This window comes from Coenobita brevimanus, chromosome 101 (genome assembly GCF_032717465.1).
Source record: "Coenobita brevimanus isolate Jiangsu-jjx chromosome 101, ASM3271746v2, whole genome shotgun sequence".
NCBI lineage: Eukaryota > Metazoa > Arthropoda > Malacostraca > Decapoda > Coenobitidae > Coenobita > Coenobita brevimanus.
Genome location: NC_137054.1, coordinates 15366639 through 15387080, shown reverse-complemented (window position 1 = coordinate 15387080; position 20442 = coordinate 15366639). Strand labels below are relative to the sequence as shown.

Genomic DNA, 20442 nt, shown 5'->3' with positions numbered 1-20442 from the left:
CATCTCCTCGTTAGTATTCATTCCATAGTTATTCATTGCTGTTCATTCGTTAGCAGGATTATTTTAGTATTCTGCTCTTCCGTATTTCAGCCATTTCAGATTTACCTGGCTTTTGTTATTAGGATTAAGGCGATTTTTACCTGCGCGATTTACCGTTCTTGCCCCTGATTGGTGGATTGGCGAGGTGCTTATGAACTGTGTGTGAAAAAGCTGATTCGGGTGGGATTATTGTTAGCTGTCATTGTTAGAGCCACTCATTAGGGTTTGCGGCGTGTGTGTGTGTGTGTGTGTGTGTGTGTGTGTGTGTGTGTGTGTTATGAGGAGAGAGAGAGAGAGAGAGAGAGAGAGAGAGATGGCTTTTTGATAATAATAATAATACGGTAATACTAATACAAATACTAATAAATAATAATAATAATAATAATAGTAATACCAATGAAGATAATAACATGTCATTGTTAACGGTGTCTGCAATGACGATATTGAGGCACAGGAGGAAAAGAGGAGGAAGAGGAAGAGGAAGAGGAGCAAGTAGTGGGAGATGGATGAAGTGGAGTGGCGGGGCGAAGGGAAAAGATGTCCGCCCCGTAGTTAATCAAAGTAAAACCCTTGGTGACCCCACTCTCTCATAAACACTGGAGTAACTGTATTCCTCGGAGGCAGGCAGGTATATAGGCAGCACAGGCGGACCGTCAGGCAGGTATGGAGAGGCAGGTAGGAAGGCAGGCAGGTAGAGAGGGAGGGCAGGAAGGTAGAGGAGACAGGCAGGCAGGCACGCACGGAAGTATGCAGGCAAGCAAACAGGAAGACAGACAGGCAGACAAGTAGGCAGTCAGACAGGCAGACAAGTAGGCAGTCAGACAGGCAGACAAGCAGGCAGACAGACAGGCAGGCAGGCAAGAAAGCAGGCAGACAGGCAGGAAAGCAGGCAGATAGGTAGGCAGACAAGCAGGCAGGTAGGCAGGCAGACACAGGAGGCGAGGAGGACGAGGAGAGAAGGCAGCGAGAGAATGGGTGTGGCTTGGATGGGTGGGTGACGGAGAGAGAGAAAAGCGAGAACGATGAACGTAGGTAGAATAGTAGTGTTTGACACAGCCTTAAAAGAGCCGTAGGAGAGGGTGCTGGAGAGAGAGAGTCGCCTGCACGTGTTGGCACTGATGCAGTTGACCATCCCTACTTCGTGGTTATAGTTATGTCCCACAACTCCCTCTTTATCGCCTGAAAGGAAGATGGTGAGCTGCAGGACCAGGGAAAACAAAAAAGTCTAAGATAATATAGAAGGGAGGCTGAGAAAGCGAGGGAACGGCTTGAAGGAATTGGTGACGGGAAGAGGGAAATAGTTAACGAGAGGAATGAAGGCACAGAGGTTGTGAGGATGTACATAACGTGAATGAAGAGAATGAGTGTTCGATATCGCGGAAATTAATAAGAAAGAAGAGCAGGGTGGACAGTGTAGGGAGAGGGAAGCGATGTTGGTCTCTAAAATTTGGCACATCCAGAAAGAGCGACGTAATTTACTGCACCATCAAGCGTCCATTTACTGCATATACCTAACATATATAGTTTCTTTGGGAGTCCAGGAAATCATTTGGCTTGTCATTCAGTGTAGATTCCCTTGAGAGAATGGATGGTTGCAGCGCTCACTTTCCTCCCGGCAAACTCATTGTCTCTCTGAGTTAGTGATGCACCGGTGTTGCGTATCTAAGTGTATCTCTCAAGACGACAGTAGTAAAACAAACAGTGCATTGGATTCGCTTAATAGGCTATACTGCAAGCTTGGATAATGATGAAAGCACATCATTCATCTCCATGGAGGTAGCAGACAACAGAAATTAAAAGTACAGGAGGTAAAAGTAATCTTAACCCATCTCGTAAGGAGAGGTGAAGGCAGTGGGGACATAATGGCAACTTGACTAGAATAAGTAGTATAATGTTGAAGTCTCAAGCAAGATAACAAGCAGTGAAGAGAAAAAAGCAATCTCGGAACATCAAGGTTACAGACAGAGAAGAAAAAAGTCATCTTAGAGCCTCTCATCAGGAAAGACGATGAAAGCGAAGACATAATAGCACTTGTAGCTACAATGAGTAGAATAATGTTGGTGGGTGGAGGAAGCCAGGATATTGGCAGCAGAGCGTTGATGGCAAGCAAACGGGTCATTTAGCAAACAGGGAGGAGAGGTATACTGTGGTGGGACGGTGTGGGATGGGGTGGGACGGGGTGTGGAAGGGTGGAGTGTGGAAGGGTGGGGTGAGGAAGGGTGAGATGGGGTGGTGGTTGAGAGTGTGACAGGCACGGTGCCAGCAGGCCGACCCGCCCCACCCCGGCACCAGGCAGGAAGGCAGGCATGCAGGCAGGCATGCAGGTTGGCAGAGTGGCAGGCCGCCCCACTGCCAGGCAGAATGCGGACACACGTACAAGTAGGCAAAAAAGAAGGCATGCAGGCAGAAAGACAGGTATACAAGCAGTTAGGCAAGCCCTTATGGAGACAGGCAGGGAGATAGGCAAGCAATCTGACATGCATTCAGGCGGGTAGAGAGACAGGCAAATAAACAAGCAAGTAGGCAGATACACAAGGCAAACCAAGCAAGGGAAAGTAAGGTAGGCAAGAAAGGAAGCAAACAAACCAGGCAGTAGATTTGGTGGTGGGTCAGGTGGGACGAGGTTCACTAACAGGCAGACAGGGAAGCAAACAAGCAAGCAGGAAGTGTAGAAAATTATGGTGGAGAGAGGAAAAAGGTCCCGAGGCATGGTAGGTAGAGAAGCATGGGACACTGAGAGAGAGAGAGAGAGAGAGGTGGTGGTGAGGGGAGGACAGGTGTGCAAGTATTGCCAGAGGATAAATTGGTGACAGTAGAAAAAAAAATAGGAAAAATATTAACGTCTAGAGTAAACCAAACAAACAAAAAAAAAGATACAGGAAAAAATATTAGTCTCGAATTACAAAAAAATCTGGGAAAAAGGTAAGTGTCAAGAGTAAAGGATTAAAAAAACTGGAAAAATTTTAGTGTGTGAAGCAAAAAAAAAAAAAAAGTGAAATTATTAGTGTCAAGTAAAAAATTTAGAAAAAACAATATATATTAGCGTCTAGAGTAAAGGAAAGTGTGCTTCAGTCTCGTGATGTTATTAGTCGAAGGAAATTTTCAAACCTAGCTAAAATCAGAATACAAAGGAGTAAAGAAAATAACAAAAATATTGACTACATGAGTGAAACACAGATGACGAAAATTATTAATATCAGTCGTAGGAGTGAAAAAAAAGGTAGTTTAAAGTCTAAAGCACGGTAGTAAAGGAAGAGTGAATGCTGTAATCTCAGGAGTAAAGTAAAGAGTAATAAAAACTTTTAAAAATGAACACTCAGCGAATCACTATCTTCACTGCGTTGACATTTGCATTTTATTCTCGATAGTGTCAGGCGATTTCATACAGCTACTGGTCTTTGGTTCTTTCTTCTTTGCCTTAAATAAATAAATAAATAAATAAATTATCTTGGGTGTTGCCCGTCGAAGTGTAGGGAATGAAAGTTAACTTAAATTTAACAGTTTCTTGGTCTGGGTATATGTAATTTGGTATTACCCATTCACTACGATAGGTCTCTCCCAGGCTGAATAAAATCGTGTGACTAGCAAAATTAGACCAACAAATCCGTAACAATTTTAAAAAGGATTAATGGGGTTTATTTGTGTAGACTTCATTGCCAGGGATCTCTACTAAGCCACATAAAATCGTCTGGCTGGAAGAAGAATAGAACAGATGAGACGGTACTGTGCTGAAGAGGTGAATATTAAAACAACCAGATTTTCGAGGCGTATGGAAGAGGATATTAATATTAAAACAACCAGATTAATTAGGCACACGTAACAGGATATTAAGGCAAGCAGGGCCGGTGTGGGGGAGCAGGCAAGCAGGCAGGCAGGAGAGGCAAGCAGGGGTAAAATCGGGGTCCAGCAAGCAGGGGAACTGGCGGGAAGGCAGGAAAGGTAAGTAGGGTGAAAGAAACGACCCCGACATGTAATGAGCAGGCAGGTAAGACAAGAGAAGTATGCTGAGAGAGAATAACTGCCCTAGCAAACAGGGGAACAGAGAAGCAGGTAGGCAGAAGCAGGCAACCAGGTAGATAGGGAAAAGTGGAAAGCAAGAGGTTGAGGACCTGAGAGAGCAGGAGAGTTAGAAGACAGGCAGAAAAACAAACAGAACTGGGGACAAGCAGTGTGAAAGTAAAGTGACCCCATCAAGCAGAAAGGCAGATGGAGAGGCGTAGAGACAGACAGACAAGAGTGGAGAGCAGAGTTATTGTAGAGAGTTTAAGAGACCCAGGCAAGCAGGAAAAGCAGAGTACCAGGGAAGTAGGGCTAGCAGGACCACCCAGGAGGGGAGAGGAACAAGCAGGCACTGTCTCGCGCACTGTCGGAATTATCTGAGTGTTGAATCTTCACACCTCATCTATATCCGCCCCGACCCAACTATTTCTGCACACACCACTATCCCCCCTACCCCAGGACCTACTCACTGCCCTCCCCTGTCACCCTGCCTACCCCCTGCCTACCTATCTGCTTCTTAACTCACTCTTGCCTCACTTTATCTGCTACTGTGTCTCACCCCGTTCTGCCCCATCTCACTCTTCTTTGTTCTTGATACACTCTACCTCCTTCCCTGCCACCCTACCAATCTCCCACCTCCATACTTAACCTGTCTCTCTGGCTCTTACCTCTTGCCTCACTCTGCCCTACCTCACCGGTCTTACCATCTGACTTCATTCACATTTCCTTTTCTCCTCCGTATCATGAATTTCTGTCTCAACTTGCCTCGCTGCAGTACTTCACTCTTTTCCCCCTTTCCTCCCTCTCCTCCTCTGCATCCCATTTCTTGCCTCACCCTGCTCCCTCCCTCCCCCCTGCCATGCCGTCATTCGTACTCTGTCACCTCCCCTTGCCTCGTCCTACTTAACATACCATTCTCCTCTCCCCTCTTGCCTCCCTCTCCCCTCACTCTCTCTCTCCTCTTCACCCTCTCGCATTACATCCTTTTCACTTGTATCTGCAGCTCCTTGCCTTCTTTTGCCCTCACTGTCTTTTGTCCCTACTTTCTTCGCCCCTCCCTGCCCCCTTTTCCTCACTTCTTTCACCCCTCTCTTCCTCTCTTCCCCTCTTCCCCCTCATTTCCCTCTCCTCAGTTCCCTCTTACTTTTCCCTCCCTTCTGTCTCCCTTCGTCTGTCTGTCCCCTTCGCTTCCTTCTGCCTACACCCTGCCTTATAATGCCTAATCTAGCCTACCCTGTCACTCTGTCTCTCAGCCATACACCATCTGCTTCCCTGTCTCTCATTATCAGTCTCCCTGCCTCTACCCCTCCCTCCCCACTTCTCCCCCCAGCCTCGTCTCCCCCTCCCTCCCTCTCCCCTCCCCTCCAAGAATCTCTTCCTCCTCACTCTCTCCTTCGCTTCAACCTCATCTTTCTCCATTCCAATTTTCCTCTCTTTTCCCTCCGCTCTTAAAACCTCTTCGTTCCCTTCCTTCCCCTTCCACTCCCCTCGTTGAAACTTCTTCCTCCCTCTCTCCACCTTCTTCCCCCCCTCCCTTCGTGATTGCCTTGCCATCTTCCTTGTTTTTTCCTCAGTCATCTTCCCTCCTTCCTGCCAATCGCTATCCAAGTGACGTCACGGATGGTGGTGACGTCACGGGTCCCTCCTTGCGCAACCCTCTGCTCATTTGTTTCCCCGATCAGTTTGTTTACATTTCAACCGACGCCCCTTTTATGGCCTTATTTTTTGTACCCTTCCAATATATAACTTTTTTATCCTTAGACTTTATTAGGTTAAAATTTCGTTTATGGCCCATTTCATTAGGAAGGCTGCTGATAGTTCTCCCGCCTTTTTATTTTTTTATTTTTTCTGGATCCTGTTCACTCCATAGGGCTAGGAAGATGATGATGATGATGATCAAGGTACGGTATTTTCGAATGGTGATGATGATGATGATAACCAGCACGTTTTTATATGGTGAAGACGATGATGATATGATGATGATGGTGATGACAAACGTTAGTTTCTTAATGATGATGAACAAGATTTTTATTCTACCCACATATATTGCACTGACGATATTGACTAAATTTGTTTTTAACCATGATGATAATTGATGATGATGATGATGATGATGATTATTATTTAGGCTATAATGATGGCGAGCATTTTTTTAAGCCCATGACATTTTTAAAGCAAAGATGTTATTGACAAAAAATATTATATTGCTGATAAGTTACCAACATGTTTTTCAGTAATGATGATGATGATGATGATGATGATAAACACGTTTCTGTCTCTCCCACAGTTATACCGCACCGTGGAGAAGATGTGGGGTGGTGGGGGCCCTGGAGGTGGGGGTGGAGGCCTGCCGGGGGGCCTGCCTCTCATGGGGGGCGGCGGACCCCAATCATCAGACAACCCACCGTCATCTACCTCCGGCCACGATTCCCAGGAGGCCAAGAAGTCCTCACCCACGCCCCCGCCTGCGCCATCGTCAGCGGGGCCGGCTACCTCAGGGGGCTCCCATTCTCCCCCGCCCGCGCCCCCCACGCCCATGGATGCTACCTCCCACCTTCCGGCGATGCTCTCTCAGCTCTCACAACTCTCAAATGCCGTGGCCAACTCTCACAGGGACTCTCTCACGCCCACCCCCACCTCCGCGGCCGCTCATAGCAACACGCCCACGTCCATACATGCGCCCCCGCCCGCGTCCAGCGCCTCTCCCTCGCCCTTGGACGCCCACGCTCATGAGGTGCAGAAGATGGTGAGTACCTGAAGAGTGAGAGAGAGGAGTGGGTAGGATGAGTGAGGATAGGATAGGAGAGGATGAATGAGGATAAGATAGAATGAGTGAGGATGGGATAGAGTGAATGAAGATAGGATGTACAGTGAGTTGAGAGTGTGCATTCGCTGGGTGGTAACCATATAACCAACGACACCTGCCCTTATTCTCATCTGTTCAGAAACTCCCTAACATCTCATCCTAAGCGATTTATTTGGCGTATTACACATTGCACTCCTCTTTTGTGATGCCTAAATCATTCTAATATCACCATACACTTCACAAGTAACGTACAGAACTATATCAACCATCCAAAAATAAATCGCAAAGGAAGAGGTGTTAGGGAGCCTCCTTGAGTGACGAGAATGCGTGAGTCTAGTAGGTTCTTCTAAGCATCTAAGAGTGAGTCATAGGAGCCTGAGAGTGTTAATATCCTAACCCAACACACTCCATTGCCTTCAGTCCAGCCTCCTTCCCCTCAGTCCATTTTCTATTTGATTACCAATAGTTAAGTCACCCCTCTTGCGTCAGGCCTTTCCTAACCTACAATTCATACACGCTGAAGGGAATGATGGATGTACATGTAATATTTGCACTGAAGGACATGTAATATTTTTTGCTTTGAAGTACGTGTAATATTTCGTGTGTTGCTTTGAAGTACGTGTAATATTCCGTGTTTTGCTTTGAAAGACATGTAATACTTATTTGCTTTGAAGAACATGTAATATTTGCTCTAAAATACATGTAATAGTTCACGTTTTGCTTTGAAGTACATGTAATATAATATCGCGTTTTGTTTTGGTGTCCTACTGTCTCTCTAATCGCTGTTTTCTTTGCTGTGATGGCTTCTCTGTGTGTTTGTCTGTCTGTCTGTTTCTTAATCTGTTTCTCTGTCGTTATGTCTGTCTACCTGTGTCTCTGTATCTCCATCAATCTCTCTGCTTATTTTTATTTTTTGTCTTTCTGTATCAATCTCTGTCACTCTGTACGTCTCTGTCTGTCTACCTGTCTGTCGATCTGTATGTGTCTGTCTTTTTACCTGTCTTTCTCTCACCAGTATATCTCCCTCGCCAGACACCTAATCCCAGTGTTCATTCAAGAGCAGTATTCAGATTTTAATTAGTAGGTTTGTCTGTTTAGAAATTTGACTGTCTGTCTATCGCTTTGTCTATCTGTCTGTATATTTCTCAGTATATTTCTCCTCTTCCTTTTCCTCCTTATTATCATCATCATCATCACCACATTCTTCCTCCTCCTTTCTTCCTCCTCCTGTTTCCCTCACACCATCTCATCCTAGCATCCTTCCCCATTCTCTTCCTGAAATATTCCTCCTCCTCCTCCTCTTCCTCCTCCTCCTCCTCCTCCTCCTCCTCCTCCTCCTCCTCCTCCTCCTCCTCCTCCTCCTCTCCCTTCCCCTCCTCTCCCAACTTCGCTCATTCAATTTTCCCCGTACCAGATTTCCGTTATCAAGCTCTATCCTCCAATTCCCTTTTCCCCCTCTCTTCCCCCCCATTTTTTTCCCTAGTTCTCCTTTTGTATATGTTAGCTTCCTATCGCCCTCGGCCTTTAGCTGCCTTTTTCTCCTCTTCCTTTTGCCTTTCCTCTTGTTCCACTTAGCTCTTAATTTTTATTTTTCTCCCTCTCGCACTCTCTCTCTCTCCCTCTCTCGCGACTTTCTCTCTCCCTCACTCTTTCCTATGTCGACTTTCTCTCTTTCTCTCTCACTCCTCTGTCTATGTGTGAGATGGTTTCGTGTGTATATATGCATCGTGTATATGTGTTTGTTCGTGGGGGTTTGAGTGAAATCGTCTGGGTTTAAACGTCTGAAGGTTGGTGTTTTTTGGTGTTTGGTTTGGTTCTCTGGTTTTCTTGCTGTATCGTTTGTGGTTCTCGTGCTTTCGTGTTAAATCGTCTGTTTGTTTCTGTTTGCTTGTTAAATCGTGTTTTTTCCGTGCTAAATCGTCCGTGTGACTTTGTTTTCATGTTTAAGCTATTGTTTGGTCTTCATTTTTCATGTTAAATGGTTAAGTTATCTTTCTGGTTTCCTTGTTCTCGCGTAAAATCGTCTGCTTGGTTCTCTGCTAGTGTTAATTTGTCTGCTTGGTTCTCTGCTTGTGTTGAATTGTCTGCTTGATTCTCTGCGTATGTTAAATCGTCTGCTTGGTTCTCTGCTTGTGTTAAATCGTCTGCTTGGTTCTCTGTTTGTGTTAAATCGTCTGCTTGGTTCTCTGCTTGTGTTAAACCGTCTGCTTGGTTCTCTGCTTGTGTTAAATTGTCCTCTTGGTTCTCTGTTTGTGTTAAATCGTCTGCTTGGTTCTTTACTTGTGTTAAATGGTCTGCTTGGTTCTCTGCTTGTGTTAAATCGTCTGCTTGGTTCTCTGTTTTCGCGTTAAATCATCTACTTCATTCACCGTTTTCGTTGTCTAGTTAAATGATTCGTGTATTCGTCAGCCGAAAGGGGGGGCAGTGAGGGTGCTATTTATTATTTATATATTTATTTTGGTCTGTAGGGTTCTTGTAATGCTTTTATGTTCCTTTCTGCTGTCTTAGAATTCCTTTAAGTTTCGTGTCTTATTCGTCCGGGATATGTGGAGTGATGAAGCAAAGGTGTACTTGTTGAAAATCTTTCTTGTAATTGACGTTTTCATGGTAAATCGTCTTTTGCCTGGCCCCCTCTGCTCTCTGTCAGTGTAGGTTTCAAGTAAAGGTCCGCCGGGGGGTTAAGGTAGTGTGTTCTTGTTTCCAATTGCTTTGTTTCTTGTAGTGTTTATTGTCTTGTTACCCGTCCTCCTTGCTGTCTCCCACCTGTTTGTTTTGGGAAGCTTGTTTGTCTCGAAAGATTTCATGGATTTCTCGAGGAAGGGGATGGGGGTTGGCTAAGGACTGTTGTAATTTTAACCTCCCATTCAGAGGACTCAGTATCTCATTTAATTTTTCCCATCTCCAGACGATTTTATTCAGCATTAGAGAGACTTTCTGGATTAGGGAAAAAAGGTGTTGTCCCCGTTCAACCCCCCAAGAGCAGGGGGGATGTTTTGATGGGATTTAATCGTCTTTTTTCTTGTTATTGAGGTTTTCGTTGTAAATTTTTCGTTTGGACCATACTCTTTTATTTATTTTTTTTTTTTTTGGAGGGGGGCTCATATGTCCACAGAGAGGGGGTTGGGGGAGGGGTTAGCTAAGGGCTTGGTAGTTAACTGCATCAGACGATTTTTAGTCTGTGAGAGAGAGAAAGAGAGAGAGAGAGAGAGAGAGAGAGGTAACTAATATCTTCTGGTTTGCATCGCCCTTATGTTTGTTGGTTTAAGTTTTTTTTTTTGTCTTTATTCTTAGTGTTTTTCTACCGCATGTTTGGTTTGTGCTTGGTATGTTTTTGCTTGCTTGACTATTTTTTTCTTTGTATATAACATCGTCGTTATCTCAGTTACGCTTTGACCTTGTTCGAGCTTCCTCCTCGTCCTCCTCGTCCTCCTCCTCCTCCTGCTCCTCCTCCTCCTCCTCGCCTGCTCGGAGCCCAGTCCCCTTCCTTCTGTTTCATTCGCCATCTATTGTGTTCTTCTTTATTGTTATTCTTTCCATGACTTCTCCCTTCCTTCCTTTTTTCAGGCCATTCCCTTTCTCTTCCTCCCTCCCTAGCTCTTTCTCCCTCTCTCTGCCTGCCTGCCTACCTGCCTACCTACCTACCTACCTACCTACCTACCTACCTACCTACCTACCTACCTACCTACATACATACATACGTACATACAGACTTACCTACGTACATACATTACATACATACATATATACATACAAACATTAAACTTCTGGTCTATTTTCTTGAAAAATTGGCTGAAATGAATCCTGGTTTGGGTAAACATACTGTTAGAATGTACACACACATGCAAACATACTTATATAAATTACATACATTTGTAACATCTACCTGCCAACCAACCTGCCTCCCTGCCTACGTACGTACCTTCCTACCTACCTACTTGCCTGCCTACCTACCCATATACCTGCCTGCCTGCCTGCTACCTACCCGCCTACCTGCCTCCCTGCCTGCCTGCCTGCCTGCTACCTACCTGCCTGTTTGCCTACCTGCCTGCCTGCCTATCTACATTTTCTCACTCCATCTTTGAAAGCTTCGCTCCTTCACAACTTACCTTCCTCTTTCCTCCCTCCCTCCGTCATGTCTTACCTACCTTCCTCCTTTCCTCCCTCCCTCCCTCCTGTCTTACCTACCTTCTTCCCAGCTATGTTCTCTCCCTCTCTTCTTCCTTCCTTTCCACATTCATTTCCTCTCCTTCCCTACCATCTTCCCTCCCTTCCACCGTTTTTCCCTCCCAACTTCTCTGCGTTCCCTCTTCTTTTTTTCTTTCCCTCCTTGTTAGGTTCCCTTCCTCCTTCTCTCTCTCCTTCCCTCTTTCCTCCCTCTCCCTGTCACCTTCCTTCCTTGCTCCCACTCTCTCTCTCTCTCTCCCTTTTTCCATTAATTCCCCCACTTACAGAGCCCCTCTTTTTCCCTCTCTCTCTCCCTCTCTCTCTTTCTCTCTCACTTCTGTGCTTTAATCGAGAATATCCACTTCCATATTCTCTCTCTCTCTCTCTCTCTCTCGCTCTCTCTCTCTCTCTCTCTCTCTCTCTCTCTCTCTCTCTCTCTCTCTCTCTCTCTCTCTCTCTCTCTCTCTCTCTCTCTCTCTCTCAGAAAGAAGTACAAAACCGATCTGTAATTCAAAATATCAAATATGGTCAAAACAACAATACGCGGATATAATTGTAACGAGAATGATAATTATAATAACAATAATAATAAGAGTAACAATAATAAACCGTGATGAAATGTGGGATTGTATACTGTGGCCAGAAAAATATAGAAAATGTTATTGATATGATGATGATGATGATGATGATGATGATGATGATGATGATTATCGAATGAGAAATTAGGTAATGGAGATAGACATAAAGAAAATATTGATAATATTGATAATGACAGTTTTAACACCAACAGCATTAACAACAATAATAACAAAAACGATTGTAAAAATAATAATAATAATAATCATCATCATCATCGTCATCATCATCCGGACCTCCTTTCCTACCCTAGGGCAGGGTGAAGAGTAGCAACGTCCAGACAGCCCAGATTTGCCCAATCCAATGGGCCATGCTTCCATTCACTCAATAATAATAATAATAATAATAATAATAATAATAATAATAATAACAATAATAATAACAACAACAACAACAACTGCAACAACAGCTGTATTCCAACATAATATTATTTCATCATCACTGAGTAACTCTTTTCGCCCCTTCCTCAGTAAATATTTTTGCCATTTTCTCAACTTTCCACTAAAATTTCCCCCTCTACATCACCACCAAGCCAGCCCAGTAGCGAACAGGGGAAGAGGTGAAAAGAAGAGAGGAAGAGGAGGAGAGGAAAGGAGAGGTGAGGTGAGGGGAGAGGAGGAGGAAGGAAAAAATAAATAAGAAAATATGCAACATGAAAATATCGTGGGAAAATGAAACGAGGGGAAAGCCTTTTGTTGAAGAAAGGGGAGAAAGGAGAGAGAGAGAGAGAGAGAGAGAGAGAGAGAGAGAGAGAGAACGTGGAGATTGTGAAAATATTGATAAACACGGGAGAAATGAATCAAAGGTAAATGTGTTGATAGATGGGGATAGATAATCACATAGATAGCTAAATACAAGATTGTAGACAGATAGACTGATAGATGAACATTTATATAGATACCAGAGGTAGATAGAGAGAGAAGGAGCGCAGGGAGGAAGCACAGGCAGTAAAAATATTGATAAATGCTGAACTAATGGAGAGAGAGAGAGAGAGAGTTTCTTAAACCCACTTTATTTTTTTATATTTCGCCTTTTCCTTCATTTCCTCCTCTCTTTTTCCATCCTTCCCTCTCCATTTACCTATCTCCTTCTTTCCCACCTTCTTTCCTTCCTTCAATTTCTTTCTTCTTTTCTTCCAAGGCTATTTCTTAGCCTTCTTTCTCTCTATTTAACTTTATTCCCGTCATCCTCTCTGTCACTTATCTCTACACTTTCTCCATCCTTCCCTCCATCTCACTTTCTCCCTCCTTCCCTCCATCCCACTTTCTCCCTCCTTCCTTCCATTTCACTTTCTTTCTCCTTCCTTCCTTTCACCCCACTTTCCCTCCTTCCCTCCCTCCATCTCTCTCTCCTCCTTCCCTCACTAAACACGTAAACACATTACTTTTCTTTCCTTGTATATTTATCTTCGTTTCTCCGTTTCCTTCATCTCTCTTTCCTTCCTCTCTTCCTTCCCTCCTTCCCTCCTTACTCCATCGGTTTTGTACATAATTCTCTCCATCTCTTTCGTCTTTCCTGCCTTTTTCCGCACCCGTAATTTTTTCTTCAATCTCTGCTTCTCTTTCTCATCATTCGCATCTTCCCTCTTCCTATTCCTCTATTCCTACCTTTCTCCACCAAGCATAGTATTCGCGTTTCATTTTCACGTTGCATTTCTTTCTTCTTTCATTTCTCTGTTTCTCATATCTTCCCTGTATCCATCCATCCTTCCTTCCATCCACCCACTCCTCCATCCTTCCTTACCTCCATCCTGCCTTCGCTCTGAAATGCCTTAGACAAGTTGATAAAATATAAGATTGGATAAAGTTGACCCCTTCCCCCCAAGTTTATAATTGCCCACGGAGATCACAGATAAAACTTGACTAATATTTAACAATGTGTATCTGTCAGCGATCGGGCTCATGTCTATCTGTCTGTCTGTCTGTTTGCGTGTCTGTCTATCAGCGGCTGTGGAACTCTATCCCTGGTTCAGCGTCTGTATAATTCATCTCTATCAGGAGACTTGGTTCTTCGTCTGTCTGTATTTATACCAAGGTTCTGTCCAACTCTTCTGCTGTCTGTCGGATCTTGCAGTGTTTTGACTTCTTTCTGTCTGCCTGTCTATAAAGATGGCTATAGACAGAGAGCCAGACAGAGTTTAGTAGTAGACATACTGGCTGCGAGATGTAAATAGATAGATAGATGGATATATAGAGGGTAAAGGATTTACTACACGGATTCAGGTATCATGATAAACTGATGAAAGAGGTAAAGAAAGAAATATGGAGATAGCTGGCATTACCCCATAGAGCAAGAGTTTTAGATTGGCTGTCAGTCCTATCTTGATTTTAGACAAGGGGTGGTTAGATGGAAGCAGGGAAGAGGGCTGGGGAGGACAAATAGATAGAGAAATAGATAGAAAATAGATAGATATAGATGGAAAATATATGGAGAGATAAATATGTACAGACTATTTTTTTTTTTTTTTGGTCCAGAGATAAGTGTTTTTATTAATTTTGTTCTTATTCCAGATTGTTAAGGAAGTTGGTGTGTTGTGGGAGGAGGGGTCGTTGCTGAGTAGGGACAAAGCTGCTTGGGGATCCTTTTGTCAGGACCACCTTTCTGGGTGATGCGTGAGGCTAAAGACTATGTGAGACAGATGGAGGCTTAAATTTGGTGATAGTAAACACACACACACACACACACACACACACACACACACACACACACACACACACACACACACACACACACACACACACCGCTCGCTGGTGCAGTGGTAACGTTCTCGCTTGCCAACTGGTGGACGGGAGTTCGCGCCTCGCTCAGGTTGCGAAAAGTTTCACTGACGAAGTGGGTGGTTACTGTCCCCCTTGAGCAAGGGGACGGGTGTGTGCGTGTGTGAAGGTCACAGCCTTGCCCTTAGATCGGACTATATGAGCTCTCAGCTCCCTTCCGGGAGGGTAAAAGCTGACGATCACGACCATCAAGTGATCCTGACCGAACCGGCGAATTACACACACACACACACACACACACACACACACACACACACACACACACAACTCATCCAACCCACACACACTTTCCCCCACCCTTTTGCTTCCCCCTCCCCTATCCCCTCTCCCCTTCCCCTCTCCCCCCATCCACACATACACAGACTCACACTCGCATACCCCATCTCGCAAAAGTGCCCATCCATCGCCAATAGAGACCCGGGTTCGCGAAAAATGAGGCTTCGGAAATGGAAAAATAAGAGTGGAGTCTCGTCGTCCGGTGTGAGGCGCTGAGTGATGGCAAAATGACCCTCCTGCACGGCTAATTTTCCTCACCCTTTTGTTGCCTCTCTGCTCGTTTTTTTCCTTCGTTTTTGAGCTCGTTGGGTGGGTGTGTGTGGGGGGGGAAGTGGGGAAGTTGTTAGTGCGTATGGGGGAGACTTATGTGTGGGGAGAGTTGTGTGTGTGGGGGGACGTGTTTGTGTGTGTGTGTGTGTGGGAGGGGACGTGTGTGTGTGGGTGTGTGTGTGTGTGGGTGTGTGGGTGTGTTTGGAGGGAGGACAAGGATGATGAGATGGGATGGGATGGGAGAGGAAAGGGTGTGTGTGCGGGGGGGAAGGGAGAGGACAGAGGTGGGATGGTATGGGGGAAGGAAGTGTATACGTTTGTGTGTGTTTAGGAAAGGTTTTGGTGTGTGTGTGTGTGTGTGTGTGTGTGTGTGTGTGTGTGTGTGTGTGTGTGTGTATGTGTGTGTGTGTGTGTGTGTGTGTGTGTGTGTGTGTGTGTGTGTGTGTGTGTGTGTGTGTGTGTGTGTGTGTGTGTGTGTGTGTGTGTGTGTGTGTGTGTGTGTGTGTGTGTGTGTGTGTGTGTGTATGAATGATAAGGAAGGGTAAGGGGAAGAAAAGCCTAAGCAATCGAAAAGTGTTTGGACGGAAGACAGAGCAAAGGATGGTTAGAATGATGATGGTGATGATGATGATGATGATGATGCTAGGAAGAGAGAAAGATAGACAGAGGAAGAATGAGAGACAGAAAAAGAAGAGAGATAGATGATGAATTGGGGATAGGAAAGAAATCAAGAAATCAGAATTATGCTTCCTAGACGTAAAAATTAGTAAAAGGAAGAGAATAATCGTGCTAAAAGTAGGAGAAAGGAGAAATGTTGATAGAAATGAAAAAAAAAAAAAGGAACAGTTGTAGAAAATGAATATTGTAGAGACACATAATCAAAGAATTTATAGAAAGAGAGGAGACAAAGAAAGATAGAATTATAAAGTCGAGTATTATTGTGTGTTAAGAGAAATACAGTATTGAAGAAAAAGAAAGAAAGGAGAGGAGAGGAAGTAAGGGAGAGAGAGTCCAGAGGAAGAGGTTGCAGTAGGGCAAGTGGGAGGGGAGAGGGGAGGAAATGAAGAGGAGGGGAGAAGGGTGGAGAGAGGGGAGAAAAGGGAGAAAGAAAAGCAAACAGGGAGAGGGCCGAAAAAGATGGTTGTCGGAGGAATGAGAGGAAGGGAAAAGGAAGAGAGAGGAAAAGAGAGAAGTAAATTGGAAAAATGGAGCGAGAGAGAGAGAGAGAGAGAGAGAGAGAGAGAGAGAGAGAGAGAGAGGATAAGCAAGATTTGTGAGAACTTGAAATAATGTCTAGAAGAGTAACTGTGAAAGAATGAAGGAAATATAATCAAAATCAGAGTAGAAAGAGAAATAGATTTGTATTCTAAATGGCATTGGATATTCCGTCACACCACTTCCTTAGCGATTTACTTTGCACGTCTCACTTTAATAACAACCCTCTGACGTGTTACCGATGCTCACTGCGTCGATAGTAAAGCAGTGTAAGTACAGAAAAAATTTAAGGTGTAGATGCAAAAATAAATCGCCTAGAAAGAAGTGTTACGGGGCCTCCCATGCCACCCAGAATACGGCCACAAGACGATTTTATTCAGCTGAGGGAAGTTGGTCGAAGAACTGAAGACTCTAAAATCAACTCCAGGACCACTAGATTTTTCCATCACCTAAATAAAATCGTCCGGAAGGAGTCTGAATAAAATACTCTATAGTGCGTTTACATCAACCTGGTAAAGCTCCCTAACCCCTATCGGCTCAGTTGATGGCCAGGTATAGTCAGATTGGAGGGTTGATTTGACTAGTAACCAGGGAGACTCATTTCTACCTCATGGACTTTCACTCAACCACGATTCAAGGTGTGGTCCTGTTCCGTCGGATGAAAACACTGACTTATAGGTCTTTGGTAACGAAAGGGTTAAACGAGGTAGGAAGAGTGTGCTGAGGTGTAACAAGGTAATGAGAGGCGGGAGGAACTAGGGAGAAGAGAATGGGATGAAAGAGGAAATAGGGAGAAGAGAATGGGATGAAAGAGGAAATAGGGAGAAGAGAATGAGATGAAAGAGGAAATAGGGAGAAGAGAATGAGATGAAAGAGGAAATAGGGAGAAGAGAATGGGATGAAAGAGGAAATAGGGAGAAGAGAATGAGAGATGAAAGAGGAAATAGGGAGAAGAGAATGGGATGAAAGAGGAAATAGGGAGAAGAGAATGAGAGATGAAAGAGGAAATGGGAAGTAGAGAATGAGAGATGAAAGAGGAAATAGGGAGAAGAGAATGAGATGAAAGTGGAAATGGGAAGAAGAGAATGAGAGGTGAAAGAGGAATTAAAAAGCTAAGAGAGTGAGAAGAGAGAGAATGTAAGAGAGAAAAAGGTGAAAGTATGGAAGAAGTGGGAGTACAGAAAGACGAGTACAAACTGAGAGAGAGAGAGAGAGAGAGAGAGAGAGAGAGAGAGAGAGGAATATGGAAAGAGCAAGAGTGGAGTGAGTAGAGAGAGGAATATTGAAAGAGCAAGTATGGAGTGAGTTAGGCGAGAGAGGACGCTGAGGGCTATATTATTCGAGGAGAAACAGTTGCCCTGAAATGTAAATGGCTAAATCTGGTTTTAATGAACGAGGAAAATGAAGAGTAGGGGGGACAGAGGTAGTCACAGGAAAGAGCCATTTTCCTGGGATGAAATAAATTGTCCTCTTACCTTTCATACCAGACCAACCCCTTCAATCCTGTTACCCATTTTTCATTTTATTTTTGCTTTTTCAGGACGATTTCTTGCTAATTTTGGAGACGATTTTTAGTGATGGGTTTAGAACAGACTCCATTTAGCCCCCTGACAGCCTGATGTCTTTCCATAAACTGAAGTAAATCGTCTGAGTAAAGCAAGAATAAACTAAAGAAAGAAAGTCACAAGATTGAAAGAGAAGGTTGTAGAGTTTGTTGAGGTGGTTAAGGTGTAGTGAGAGTGTGGTGAGCTGGGATATAGACGTGGTGAGGTTGTGGTGAGCTGGGATATAGACGTGGTGAGGTTGTGGTGAGCTGGGTTGTAGTTGTGGTGAAGTTGTGGTGAGCTAAGTTGTAGTTGTGATGAGGCTGTGGTGAGCAGGGTTGTTGATGGGGAATGGCCATAGCATAAAGTAGAAGTGATGACCGTGACAAGGGATTTTTTGCTTCCCATAACACAGGGCGTTTCTCTCTCTCTCTCTCTCTCCTTAGCACAGGACGATTTTATGTTAACGAAAAATAGGTAATCGATTTTTTTTTAATAGGTCGAGCAGTTCATTTTCTTAAGCAGAATAATAAATACCAATCAAGAGTCAGAACAACCCCCCCCCCCAAAAAAAAAAAAAATACGCCCTGGAACTGAATGGGTTAGCCACTTCAGCCTGAGGTCGTCTTAAAGGTCGTTGCGTTACACCTCTTCCCTGGCGATTTATTCTGCGGTCTTTATCTCAGAGTCCTAATTCATGATGCATATTATATCGATATTAAAAAAGATATGTATAGCTTTCACGACAATGTTATGGGGTAATGTGCAGGATAAATTGCTCAGGAACATCCACAACGAAGCCTCCCTTATAGTGGGAAGGACTTGCTCAGTTACATCCTTCGTAGAGCAGATAAGAGGTGGAGTGAGAGGATGAATCAGACAGAGAGCAGGACGGAGAGATGATGGTCGGAGATTGGCTGGGATTGGATGGAACGGGCTAACAGTCAATAGGTCAGAGTGGAGAAAGATAAGAGAGGCCTTCATTGAGCAGGTTGATGATGATGATGATGATGATGATGATGATGATGATGATGATATGTCGAGCAGGATAATAATTATATTGATGACGATTATAAAGATGTGTCGAACAGGATGATGATGATGATGATGATGATGATGATGATGATGATGATGATGGCAATATGTTTGTGTATCTTTCAACCTGTTTGTATGCCTCTAAATACTCTTGTCACCATATGCATTTGCATTCCTCACATTCTATATCTCTCTCTCCTTCCCATCCTACTGCTTTGTATTCCTCTGTATTTTGTCTTTGTCTTCCACATTATTGCTTTGAATTCGTCTGTATTTCTCTTCTGTATTGCTCCCATCTCAGTATTCCTTTGTACTGTATGTCATTTCTGTATTCCTCCCATTCTATTCCATTGTATTCCCCTTTATTCTTCCGCCATTCTCTGTATTTCTTTGTATTTCTTCCGTATAACCACTCACACAATTGCTGTCTTTTCCTCTCTGTGCCTTCTCATCACATACCCATTTATACAGTATACATTTCTTCTCTAATTTATCCTACAATATCACGTCTTTAGTCGTTTTGTATTTCTTTGTATTACCCGTCTTGTATTCCTCCCTCTTTTTCCTAATCTACAGTACCTCCCTCTATACCTCATCAGTAATTTTCCTTTGTATTCTCTCTTATTCCTCGTGTATAACCTCCCCACGCAGCACCAGTATATTCTCCTGTGTCCCTCTTCTGTATTCATTTGTACTCCCTTGTATTCCTCCCCCCGAGTGGCCCCGTGCCCATCTATACAATATTTCTTAGTGCGGATGCCTGGTCAAAAATGGCCTGGGAACACGGGGCTTAACTCCCCCTCTCCAGATTTTGTCCCCCTCACAGTCAAAAATCAGAGTAGAGGGAAAGAAGAAAAAATATCTGAAAGGCCATATCCTTTCTCTTTGTTCCCCTCCATCTCCCTCCCCCCTCTCTCCCTGCCTAGCCGCCTCCCTCCATGCCTCCCTGCCGACCTACCTGCCTGCCTCTCTTCCAGCTACTCTGCCTATCTCCCTGCTTGCCACCCTTCCAGCCTCCATCATACTCTCCCTGCAGTCTTCCCCACTTGCCTGCCTTCCTGCCTACCTACCTACCTACCTACCTACCTACCTACCTACCTACCTCTGTACTTTCTTCCTTTCTTTTGTTCCTCCATACTACATCTTTTCCTTCCATCCTGCTTCATCCCTTCCTCCTTCCTGCTTCCCTCCATATTCGCTCCTGGCTCCTTCCCTACCTTGCTATCCTCCCACCCTCCCTCCCCAGCCAGACTCTCTCTCTCTCTCTCTCTCTCTCTCTCTCTCTCTCTCTCTCTCTCTCTCTCTCTCTCTCTCTCTCTCTCTCTCTCTCTCTCTCTCTCTCTCTCTCTCTCTCTCTCTCTCTCTCTCTCTCTCTCTCTCTCTCTCTCTCTCTTCATCCGTCCCTCACACACTCACTGTCTCCCTTTCACTCACTCCCTCCATCTTTCATGTATTCCCCCTTCTCTCTCACATCCTACCTCCCTCTCTTCCTCTGCCACCCTCTTCCTCCCTCCCTCACTTTGTTCTCCCTAGCCACTCCTCTCTCTCTCTCTCTCTCTCTCTCTCTCTCTCTCTCTCTCTCTCTCTCTCTCTCTCTCTCTCTCTCTCTCTCTCTCTCTCGTGCATATTTCACCACTCATTTACTCACTCACTCACTCACTCACTCACTCACACACTTACT

At 44.5% G+C, this 20442-nt stretch overlaps 1 protein-coding gene across 1 annotated transcript in view; it reads left to right on the top strand.

The window, feature by feature from the left end:
- dati (zinc finger protein datilografo) overlaps positions 1–20442 on the top strand; it is a 1103308-nt gene that overhangs the window by 379552 nt on the left and 703314 nt on the right. Inside the window, exon 2 of the mRNA XM_080284265.1 lies at positions 6326–6784. Within this exon, the coding sequence (XP_080140391.1) occupies positions 6326–6784 (459 nt within the window). The remainder of the gene's footprint in view (positions 1–6325; positions 6785–20442) is intronic.